At 45.7% G+C, this 12,489-nt stretch overlaps 1 protein-coding gene and 1 long non-coding RNA gene across 2 annotated transcripts in view; one reads left to right on the forward strand and one right to left on the reverse strand.

Annotated features, from left to right (window-relative positions):
• Positions 1 to 10,764, forward strand: part of LOC126535571 (G2/mitotic-specific cyclin-B2-like) — a 94,471-nt gene extending 83,707 nt beyond the window's left edge. The window contains exons 8-9 of the mRNA XM_055073214.2: positions 3,986 to 4,094; positions 10,427 to 10,764. Coding sequence (XP_054929189.1) covers positions 3,986 to 4,094; positions 10,427 to 10,525 — 208 coding nt within the window. The 3' untranslated portion in view covers positions 10,526 to 10,764. The remainder of the gene's footprint in view (positions 1 to 3,985; positions 4,095 to 10,426) is intronic.
• Positions 7,324 to 10,418, reverse strand: LOC129386017 (uncharacterized). Its single transcript, XR_008613500.1, has 2 exons — positions 9,783 to 10,418; positions 7,324 to 9,006 (listed from the first exon to the last, which is right to left on the reverse strand). It is a non-coding gene; the product is annotated as an uncharacterized lncRNA (long non-coding RNA).
• Positions 10,765 to 12,489: the final 1,725 nt, after the last annotated feature.

Consider the following 12,489-nt stretch of genomic DNA (forward strand, 5'->3'; position numbering starts at 1 on the left):
GCCTCCTGCCTACCTGTTCCTGTGCGTCGCCCGTCTACCTGAGCGTGCCGTCAGCTCCTCAAGGCCGGTGAGCTTTTGCGCCAGTGGGCAGGACGAGAACAGTCGGGCTTCGGGCCCGAGTTCTACGACAGCTGCCCGGCCAGAACGCCACCCCCGTCTGCCGTGCCGCCTGCTGCCCGAGGCCGGCGTTCGAACTTCCGCGCCGTGGGCGAGAGGGGAGCAGTCGGGCTACGGGCCCGAGCTCTCCGCCCGGCCAGAACGCCGCCGCCGTCCACCCAGCCGCCAGCGTTACCTCGCCTCGCCAGAGCTGGCGCGCTCCCGGCGCCCGGTCGGTCAACCTACGCCACGACCTTTGGTGAGACCAGCGCCTCTCCTTCTGCCAGCTCGTCGCCGCGTTGCCGCGTCGAGACTGCGACGCGTCCCCGCCCTTGGGGCAAGCCCGGACTCGCGCCCTCGCTAAAGCCCTAAGTGTGTTCCTTACTGCTATGTTTTCTTGAATATTTATTTTATGCATGCTTTCTGTTTCGTTCTATTTGCTTTTTGCCTTTTTATTTTTGATTAAAGTCTTTGTGTGTGTGTTCAAACCAACGGCTTTGTCCTCAATTGGGTTCTCGGAGGCTCCGCCTAAGAGAACCATTAAAACATTGCGAACACGAACCTCTCGCCCCCACATATCAGGGGTCGTCACACACATCAACTTCAGAGAACTTGTCATTCCACTGCGAAATCACTAGCACTGTCATGGCGCTCTTTGGTCATACCTGGCCCTTGCGCCACTAAACACACATACATTCATTCATTCATTGGGTATGTGCCAGCAAGTATGTGCTGCTCTTCAGTGAACATCTTTGATGCCATCTTGGTTAACTAGGTGTGTTCCACTCTACAATGACGAAAGAGATCCCTCAGATTTCTTCAATGCTGAGCAGAATTGAAGCAAAAGCACTGGGTATGTGCCATGTTTCAATGAACGCCTTTTGCATTGGTTTTAAGCAAGCTTGTGCCATGAACGCACTGGGTGAACCTCTGGCCAACTCGAATCACTGAGTATGCGCCACTGAGTGGGCGGCAAGGGAAGGAACAATCCTTTGCTTTCGCAGGCACCAGAGCGCCACGCTTCTCGTTGGACCTCGTGCATAGACTTTGCAGCAGTGCCACTAGATGGTGCAGTGTTTTCGGAAAGAAGCACGAGAGAGAAGCCCCATTCGGGCTTGGCGCATTTTTTGGTGCTCGCAAGCACTGGCGCACCATGCGTTTCGGAGGCCATGCGCAGGCTTTGCAGTGGTGGCGCTAGATAGCGCCAAGTTTCTTGTGGAAGTGCGGAAGAGGAATCCCGTTGCAGTACACATCTCTTACATATCTCATTTCGACGATGGCTTGTAAATGGCTACCTTTTGGTGAAGATGTAGTTGGCTGCTGAAGGCACCAAGAAACCGAGACTTCTCCTATCGATGAAAGCTTATTGATTGAATAGTTTGTTGGTGACATGCAGTCCATGCAACCAGAGGTGCCCGTCTGTGAATTCCCAAGGGCACGGTCATTTGGATTGCAAGCCACACTTCATATATAATGGCAGCAGCAAGGGCTGTGCAGTGATAGAAAAAGGAGAAAAGCAGCACGATGGAGGCTGTTTTCTACTGCAAGACACAGTGCAAGTCCTGGCATCCACCCTGGTGACCGCTTCGAGAATTACATACTGTGCTGAAGTAACGCTGACAGCCAAGGGTATCGGAAACTATTTCTCAAATAAATGCCCTAACATGTTCGTGTACTTAAACATTTTTTGTGCATGGTCCCCAAAATGTGCAGAATGGCTTCCGAATGGAACTACCGCAAATTGGGTAAAGGCTTGCGACTACAAAGGGTTGTATAAAAACATAGTCAGCCTCAATTAATGGCTGAATTCAGCTTCAATAATGTCTATGTGGATCATATAGTGCATATTGATGTTGAGCAGTGCTGCCACAATCGCAGGCTTTAGCACATTTTTATCATTGTGTGGCTGTTTTTTAGTCTCTTAGTGATGTCCGCCATACATAGTGGCGTACAAATTTAGATATTCAGAACTAGGATGTCGTATTGACGGTGACGGGGTCGCTGAAATTTGCAGCCAGACATTCTTGGGTGGTGCAGGCTCTGCGGACACAAGCAAATTCGTAACTTAGAAGTGGCATCTAATAAAATTATGTACAGGAAGCTTGACTTTTATTCTGCTGCCTGAAGCTGATATTCAGTGGCCATAATTGGTTTTTCAGTGTTGTCACTTGTCATGACCTCTACCTGCTGGAGAAATTCAACTCTCAATTACATCTGACCACTGGCAGCACCTAATTGTCTTTGTACAAATGATACCGTATTTACTCTATTGTAGCGCGCACTCATTTTCTGTGACCAAAAAAAAAAAGGGAAAGAAAAAACTCCCTCCATTGTAATGCGCACCTGTTTGCCGTGACCCAAAAAAAAGGAAGTCCTTTACAATACCGCGCACCTCGTTCTTTCATACAAAAGTACACCTTTCTCTCATTTGGAAAAACGGATGTACTCCCAATGCACTAAAGTTGAGATAAAAAGTCGCGCTTTTGCCCCAAAGGTGAAGCGTCGATTACTATAGCAAATTAGGAGAATGCTATACCAAAAGTAAGGATAGTAGTCTCATCGGGGTTGTAAACATCTAAACATTCTCTTACTAAATTAACGAGCATGGTGCCACGGGCGTACAAGCAAACATCAACACGTATACTCAATTACTGCGGAAACTGTTTATCAAAACACGAGTGAGGAAGTGTGGCCTCTCACTTTAATGCAACCTAAGCGACAACACAGTGCAGTGCACCTAGATGCGTAGACCATTACCATCGCAGGGACACCTGTGATGCGGCCAGATTTTTGTCCGTCTCTGCACATGCGATCACTATCCTTCTAATTGCAGCATCTTGAACTCTGCGTGTCTTCGCAGTCGGTACTTCCTGCTGATAGAGCAAACATAGAAAATGGGAAGTCTGACGGACTAACCTAAGCACACATACTACAGCACATGGAGAAGCTATGGCATCTAGGCTTGAAGCGCGTACGAGGTGGCCATTTTAAAATGCCGATGGCGATATGGTAATGCAGATTTAGGCTCGTACTCGATTCTATTGGGCATTAAATTTTTGGACCCGTTTTATCGGAAAAAAGTGATTCCAGTAAATACGGTAATTGTTGGACCTGTTTTACCAGAAGAAAATTGCACATTAGGTTCCAGTAGATACAGTAATTGGCCACAAACTTCCATCTCGCCCAGAAAACAAGCCATTTGGCAACGTTCAAGAAGTGGGGATCTCCAAGTCTGTGGTTGGCGTGCCAGACAACTTGACGAATGTACTGCTTCATCTCCAGTGTCAGACTAAAAGCTGATACCATGGAATAAATGTGCCAGATAGGGGACATAGGTGTTGGTGCAGACTATGTTAAGTGGCTAGACAGAATAAGAATGTTCCATGACAATTCAAAGCAAATACTGCGTGCACCCATTGTACAAATATCGTTAAATAACCTTGTGGTGCAGTTTCCAACCGATTCAATATAATTTGCAAGACCTACTTCGGGGTGACTCCAGATAGTACATGAAAATTCGTTTTTATCACACCAGTGATTCGTAAGCATGTACATGTTCAGAGATGCACACACGTTGCTGCGTCCCTGTAGCCTTCTTTTCGGTTGCACTACAGTGTACTATGCACCGGAATGAAATGCAGGCAAGGAATAAGCACCATTGCCTCTTGTATCTTGTTACATATGGGAACGGTTATGTCTGAGCCTGCTGATAAGAGTGTCGGGGTCTCGAGAGCCTCTGTATATACACCCCAGTGTCGTACACAGGGGTAAATGTGGATAGTCAAGTTTGCCTTGTAGCTTTTTTCCTGTGTCTGCATCTCATTCTGGCGTGATGGTATGCAATGCCATACCAACTAGTCCTACATTGGTCCATTCCATTGACGCACAGGTGGGGTGCCCTGATGTCTCACTACGGGCGCTACACTGAGGAAGCTCTGCAGCCCACCATCAAGCGCATGGCGGGACTTCTCCTCGATGCACCACAAAGCACCCACAAGGTCTGCCTCGTTTTGTTCCCTCCCATCTGTACAATTTACCAGCAGAGAGCGATAAAAGTTCATTCACTGCCCCACTCTTGAACTGTCACATTGATATTGGTGCTCAATACTGTGATACACGTCAAACCCATTTATAATGAACTTGATAGTTCTGCGTAATGTAGTCGTATCAGTAGTTCTTTTGTATTAGTAGTCATTTGTGTTCCGGGCGCATACGTAGCCGCAAACATTAGAAATGGTCATCTAAAGAACAAAATGCAGCGTCGTATAGCTCTTTCAGAACAGTGCCTGGTTCCTATCACCTGCAATTTCTAAACTGCAAGCGCAGCCGCATATTCAAGAGCTTGTGATGTATTTTGCTACCAGTAGAACATGACTATATTCTGCACGACATAGCAAAGCGTTCTAGTTGGCCACATGGGCAAACTTTGGAAACTGCTATGGCATGCCACTATTCTGCAAAGGTCTGTCATCACAGGCTCGGTATTATGACAGCACGTTAGCCGTACAAGAGCCATAAAATCGCGTTATGTATGTCACTTCGGGCGAGGAAATTACAATCTTCAAAAGGTAGGCTGTCGCCGTGGGCTGTTGTTGGTAATTCATAATGTTGCAAATGAAGCGCAGCCAAACTGTAATATCCTGATAATGACGTAGTAACCGCCATTCTTTTGCAACATTGTGTGATGGCAGCGGGTACTGCAGCATTCTCGCCGACTCGGGTCATGTCGACTGATATGCTTGTGCAGCTTTTCCCATGGTAAAAAGATGGTCATTCCAAATTGTTGAAACAGGTACAATGAACATGGTGCTGCACAGACAATTCTGCAAAAACTCGAGTGACGCCGTTGAGGCATCTAATATCGCGCCATGCTGTTCATGCTGTGCCCTTTCTTCCTGGAGGCCTACCTTGAAAGTGCAGGACCTTCGAGGCTTCCCAAATCACTCGCTCATCTCGAAGGCGGAATCATTGTCTTGGTTAGACTAGAGCATTGCCGGGCGCCCGCTTTGGTTGTGCTTCCATGCTTCGGTACTTCGCGTGTACCCTCTATTTACTGTGACCAGATGGGAAGCGTTATTTTAACAGTACAGCAATTTAAAAAGCCTTCATCATACAGTCAAGTCTCGATATAAGGAATCGTGCAGTACTGCTGAAGACGTCGTTATAGTGAAAGCCCCAAAATTAACCACTCCGCCCATCAGTTCTCAAGTTCTCGTCATTTGAGCTACCCACAAAAGTGTTGCTGTTGGCTCTCGACCAACGCTGTTGCTATATTGCGTAGATTCTGCTACCAAGCACCACTAAAGCACCGCGAGTGATGCGCAGAAAGCAGACACTGAGAATTTACAGTAAACACTTGTTCATTCGAATTCTGCGGGAATGCTACGAAAATTCAAAATATACAAAATTCGAAATGAAAGTAAAAAAAATAGCACGGGTAAGGGGAGACTGGGTTGTTGAGAACATCAAATGGGATAAAATTGCATATGCTCAAAGTGTTGTGTTTATCTGAAATATCTCATTATATTTTGAATACATAGTAGTTGCTAAGATAATTAATAATTACCTTCTATTATTTGTTAAAACGATTAAAATTTACTTGCTAAAGGGAAAGTTGTAAACAACATATAGTTGGAGACTAGCGTGCATAAGAATAGCAATGCTGGAAACACATTCGAAATTGAGCGATTATTTGTCATTTTACATCCCATTGAAGTTCTGTGTTTACGGCATCAATAATAAGAGCAAATGCAAACGTAAATTAAAAAAAAATTTCTAGCTGAAAAAATTCTGCTCTCAGCGTTGCATTCTCAATACATTTAGCTTTGTGCTACAAAAGAATAGCTCTAGCTGTCCTAGGTCCAAAGATATTGATACAACAAACAAGCAAAGCGACCTAAAACCACGTTTTTAAAAAAATTTGAAAAAAAAAAGAAACTTTACTCAGTGCAACGCCAAGGCAGTGCTATTTACATATTTCCATTCAGAATAGACTTGTAAGCCTCGTAGTAATCTGCTTGCAGCACTTCAAGCTTAATGGGTTTAGCTTCATATAGCAAAAAAAAAAAAGTGGAAAATACCACTGTAGTTCTATTGTTGCAACAAACAAGGAGCCTGAGCAAAACATTTGTTTTTGAGAAAAACGGACAATTAGATTTATTCAGGAATATAATGAAGTATTTACATGTTACCAGTTGTAAACAGCTAGTATGCACCTAGCATATGCCCCAGTATGCAAGGTTTGTTATCGAAAAAAAGTCATTTACAGAAAACCGGTGCTATGCATTTCGCGCTGAACGAGATTGTTCACGAGGAATGGGTTGCATGTTTGGTCGTCGCAGCATCACTGCAGATCGCGCGTGAGATTAATCTTTCATTAGAAACGAATTAATTTAATGCAGGGTGTCTATCAACCGGGAAAACTCGGGGAATTTGTGCTTCTGTCAGGGAAAATTAGCTGTAACTTTATTGAAAGGGAACAAAAGTCGTGTTAATGCTTCTCCAGTAACAGGGGAATCGTGAAGAATCGTCATTGACCCCCGTGTCATCGGCACAATGTATTGCCAGAGTAGTTAAGACCAATTTTCAAGATGCCCGATTTTTCGGACATGCCCGATAATTCGCACCGTATTATGGCACCACTACGTACTCCATATAGTCAATGTGTAGTAGTGCCCTGACTGCAGGTCTTAAATGGCGTTAATCAAAGCCACCACCACCATTTTGATTATCTCGCCACCTCGAACCGGCACTCTCGCACGCAGATCTGCTGGCAGCCGTAGCCACCACCACGGCAACGTTAGGCCTAGCTGCTTCTACGTTCGCTATTAAGCTTCTTGCCGTGCGGTGCCGTGTTTTTCATTGAAAGAATTTGCCGCTGTCAGCAAGGGCACCGACTCCACCTTTGTCATCCTCACGATTGGCTTCGGGGGAAAAAAAAAAAAAAAAAAAAGCTCGCAGAGCACAGCGCGTTGCGTAATGCCAGTCTCTCAAAGTTAGCTTTGCCTCTGTACAGCAGCGTTAGACGACGAAGCATAACAAGCGTGGGAAGCGGCAATTGTCACAGGACATAGTATGTACTCCTTAATTATACACGCGTGCACCCCCATCTGATGTCAAAGTACGAGCACCGATATACCTAATGAGTCTACTGACAGGCCTTCAGAGCTTTTTCGGAGGTGCCTGTGGCAATTTTAGCCCTTACGGGCAGTTAAAAACAGGCATTGATTTTTTTTTGTTCGGAGTGCCACATTTTTTTAATGTTTTTGCGGCCCCTAGGGAGTCCGAAAAATGGTACGCTGTCTGTAAAACTGTCCAAGAGGATGCTTTAAATAGTCAGTGTGGTGAGCGCGCAGCCGAAGAACAAGAAGGCAATGAACCTACGCATTCAGAAATGAATAGGAAAGGAAGGATGCCGCTGCTTTTTTGAAGCAGCTTGCATTCTAAAAGCAGTGTTGGCCGACGCCGAAATGCAGGTGTCCCTCATTCAAGCAAAAAGTCTTTAAAACAGTGAAACGCAACACTGAGGTGTTGTGCGCGGGCTGAGAGTATGTCAGGACAGTTGAGGTTGACTTACCAGCTGTTGCGAGAGAATCTCACTTGTGATAAAGTTCGGGCCTCATATCAGTTAGCTCGCTATCGGTTGATGGAAACAGCTCATATTCGAAAATATTCTGTATGCATCTTATTTATTCGTATTTGAGAATGTTCGACTCAGTTTGCAATGGGTTTTACTGCAATGGGTTTTACGCTGTGCATTTTACTAACCCCTCCCCTCTGTTTTCTTTTTGAATAAAATACACTACCCCTTACTATTGAAACTACATTATGTTGTTTTTTATTTAACTTGCTTACTAGAGAGTGACACAATTAGGCGACGTGATGTAGGGAGCCCGTCTAGACGTAAAAGAATATTCTAAGTCACTCGGGCAGTATTGCAAAGGTACTCGGGGAAAACCTGGAAAACTCGGGGAACTTGGAAATGTCAGCTTGGTAGACACCCTGAATGACGCACATACTAGGCACATGTTTAGTTAACCAGAACCGTGGAGCCGCTGTGGTGTCGGGGAAGCATGCTCGTCTCGCACTCCAGAGGTCCAGGTTTGATTCCCACCCACACCGAAATTTATGCCATTTTCTTTTCAAAGCCATTAACTTGCTTTCTTTACAGGAACCTCTCCGAGAAATTTAATGTCAGTCTGAACATTTTTTTACTAGTTTTTACTCTGCGCTGTCGGCTATTTTTGGTACTCTTTTGGTAACACAGACGGGTTTTCACGTAATGGGGAATATAATGCTTTCGCACTAATGTGTTCCCATAATGTGGGAAAATACGGCAATTATGTGTTAGACTGAAGGTGTTATCTGTGGGTGTTCAACATTTAAGGGAGGGGTGTGAAAATTTTATTTTGTGGATGCACCATTAACCCCACAAAGGTGATACGCATATTCACATGAAAATAGAATGTGGTCACCTTTATTACTGGTCATGAGAAGGGCAAGTGCACTTGTACAAAAAAAGCAAGATTCTGACAGGCGTTAAAGAAGTCGTGGAGCACTTTTTTCGTTACAGGGTGTGGTTTTTTGCAGCAATAGATTTAATTTTTTAAAAGTAGTACCCCTGGAGACACATACAACTGGCAAACGGAGGCCTCGGAAGAGCATGTGAGATTATCGTGAAGCAGGCAGCGCAGGTTCTCCAGGGGCACCCAAGGGCTCGTCAATGCTGGAAGCAGGGTGTTTCGTGAACTGGTGCCGCCAAGGCCAGATCATGCCAGGGGGAGTGGGCATTCCATGTTGGCTCCCCGCGATAGCGAGCAGCCAATCGTATTACACCCCTGGCACGCGCAGGCCATGACAAGCCCCAACCCATGGACCAGTCCAAGTTGTAGTCTTGGTGTCCTGGAGGCACTGCCAATAATACAAAATAATGAGGCATTGTTAGAACCTGTAAAAAAGAGAACATTTTCTGCAGCACTTCAGAACCTTGTCTACAAAAATTCATTTTACTTAAAAATTGGTATAGCAGTCAATTCATTTACTCAGCCATGCACAATTTAAACTTTGTTGTGTGTCACTGAAAAATGGTAGTATGCTGCAACTAGCTGGTTAGATGTGTGGTTGGGCAGGTCATGGCAAGGTGTATAAGAGTGAAATGTTGCAAAAGGTTGAATAGTGGTTAAGAAATTTGCTAGGGTACGATAGCTGGCCAATGCAAGTCTATTACGAGAAAGCTTTGTTGCCACAAAAAAACATGCCTGAGCACATCAATTTATTTTGTTCATGTATGTTATACATGTATGTATTTCATCATGTATTTTCATATGCCTTAAAATACCGCAGAAGTGCCCACCCCACTTCACAAGAAATTCGGCTAGTCTAGATATGGGCACTTGGCTGGTTGAAGCAATATATACCAAGATGGCGGCCAACGAAAAACTTCAAGGCAGGGTTACGGTATCGAAGAAAGCACGTTTATTTTCAAATGGTAACTGATGGGTTACACCAGCACCTACTCATCGTCACTGAACCCAGCGAACCACTCTTCAGAGTAGGTGCAGAACAGGTCAATGCTTTTCTCGCTGACACTCGCGTGAATTTAAGAGACCACGGGCTCTCCGGTGCCTGCAAGTCGGTTGCGCAAGTGCCCATCCTCACTGCCGTCCAACAAGACACTGATTCCACACCTCTTAAAGGATCATGCGACCATAAGATCATGCTTCATCTTCTGCTTGCCATAGTTGCGGTGCCTAAGCACGTCGTACTTGGTGTCCCACTTGGTTCTTTTTCTGTTTCTTAAAATGCTGAGGTGCAGCTCGCATTCCTCCCCAACAGGTGGTGCCACTCGGCGAATTCGATCTTCCTGGCGACGGTGTAGGAGTGCCTCGTGGGGCTAGCGGATTGCACAAGTCTGGGAACACCGGCTACATGCACGCTTTATCAAAAAGGTCTCACAAAAGCCCTGCAACCACTGTGTTTTCTGTCAAGGACTGTTCATTGTCACTCTGCATTATTTTCACCTCCATCGGTCTTTCCTTTCCCACCGCAAGGAAACGAATATCCTCGTCATCGCCCCTAGTGGTCTTGTAGCGACTGCAATGGAGTGACTATTTTGGCTGATGCTTGCTCTTTGGAGCGAGAGGGTGCTTAACATATAACTTTCAGAATTCTGAAGTTTTGGAAATGGTTATATTGGGCACTTGTGTGAAACTGGGCGCTCCCACGGTATTCTACGGTACCTGTACCACTACTGCCTTGGCTGCCGGCAGTGTTGAATAAATTAATAAATCAATGTATCCGCACTGGCTGATACATTGTTGTCTCTTTGCAGGCGCCGTATGAGAAGTACAAGCACAGCCGGCTGGAACGTGTGAGCACAGTGATAGTGTCCCATGCTGCCAAGCTCCGGGTGATGGCTGGCCGGCCCTGAGGAAATGCAGAAGATTTTAGTGGGGACGTGCTTCTACAGTGAACACATTTTTTTTTTTACAGCTTTGCATGGATGTCACCTGTGCCGGAATTGGCAAAGCCCGTGAAATGACAATGCCACTGCCTGCTAGCACTACCACATGGGACTTTCTGCCATTTATTGTACATCTTGCACATTTTATTTTTACACTTGACTGCATCAAAAATATGAACATTGACAATAAAGTCTAGTGCAGCTGATTGTTTCCCTCTGTTTGGGTGCAAGCATAACTACAACCGTTGTGTTGAGTAATGTAGTTGTGTGCGACACCTTACAATAAGTTGAAACGGAACGGGCCTATGGAATCTTGAGTACAAGTCTGGTTAAACACTCTTTGTAAAGCCCCATCCAGGGAGGTTGCGGCACAATCTTGATCGGGTTTATTGAAAGCAGCGATAAAATTGAATATTTCAAACCAATTGTTTTGAGGGAAGGTACGTTCCCTGCACAAAGTTCGAGCAGAGGCTTTCTACGTTAGCTGGCCTATGCAGCACTGGTTGCTGCGTCCCCTGCCTTGCTATATTCATCCATCCATCCAGTCTCTTGAAATGTCTCGACAGTTGTCATTGCAATGGATTCTTTGTTCTGTAGTCGTCTCACTGCCACTCTCCTATATGTGTGCATATACAGTAATCTGTCTTTATAACGGAATCGCTTTACTTGAAATATCGCTTTACTCGAAATTTCTTCTCCAAAGGCATGCATTTTAAGCCGCATTACTCAAAGTGCACGAAGAGCTTGACCCACTTAGAGCGAAGTGGGCGAGCGCATGCAGTGTGAAATTAATACTGCTGACGAATTAGTCTCATGCAGGCACAGAACAGGCAACTGATGACCGCCTGGTAACAGCTACCAAGGGAGTGCCGAGTGCTCCCTGCTGTTTACTGCGGAGCGAATGGAAGCTGCCAAATTTCATGGCATTTGCAGCGCTTTCTAGCACGTTACTCTTGTAGTAGTCTTCCCTGACCTCCGCCCCTCCCCCCCATAAACGAGGCCACTGCCCTTCCTCTCATTCACTCTTGAGTCTGCAAGCTGTTTGGATGCCATTCACTCCTCTGACTCGCCTTCATGTCAACTCCACGCTGCCTCGCTACTAGTTGTGACGTCGCTGCTTCGACAAAGCTGTCCTCTTCCAGCCTGCCCTCCCAAGCAGAATCTTCCACCAACAGGTACCCTTCCGCAGTTCCTGCTTCTTGATCTCAACTTCGATAGCCTTTCTTCCGCTACATGTGAAGCTGATGCCAAGCCCACCATTGCAACCATCACCAGCACGCGCTGACGAGGAAAGCGAGATGCCCTGATATTTTTAAGCTTCTGTCTTCTGCGTCGCCTGCTGCATTCAGTCACTTTGGCGCCGACAGCACGTGCGTTTGGATCGATGCTGCAGGCCATGTGATTGTGTGTTAATCCGAGTGCTTTGTTAGGCGTGCCTTGAGTGTGCTTTTGTGGTCTTCAGTGATAAATGGCTCCGTCAGTCTGCGGGCAAGAGTGTCCGACTTTGGAGCAAGAAGTTCTGCTGATAAAAGAAGTGGAAAAAGGCGGTCAGCACAAAATTGACATCGTGAAAGAATTCGCCGTACCGCCGTCTACTTTATAACCTGTAATGCAAAGCAAAGAAGCTGTGCTGGATGGCTTTAAAAAGAGCTTGGCAAAGCAATATAGGAATCGCCACTCGAAATACTCCGAAGTGGAAGGTGGTTCTTTAATTCATTAATTAAGTACAAGTAATTTCCCCTATCTTGTCCTTGGTGTCAATGTTTGTTGGTGTCTTGTGATATTAATAAAAATTCGGTCTCTCGGTTAACCCCCTTGTCGTTTCTTACACGAGGGTCTTGAATCCGGCAACATTGATCCTTTCAGAGAGCATGTCTGGGTTTGACCAGTTGCCTTCACCCAGAAAAGATCACATACTCTCGACGCCTGCA

This window comes from Dermacentor andersoni, chromosome 7, assembly GCF_023375885.2.
Source record: "Dermacentor andersoni chromosome 7, qqDerAnde1_hic_scaffold, whole genome shotgun sequence".
NCBI classification, from domain to species: Eukaryota; Metazoa; Arthropoda; class Arachnida; order Ixodida; family Ixodidae; genus Dermacentor; species Dermacentor andersoni.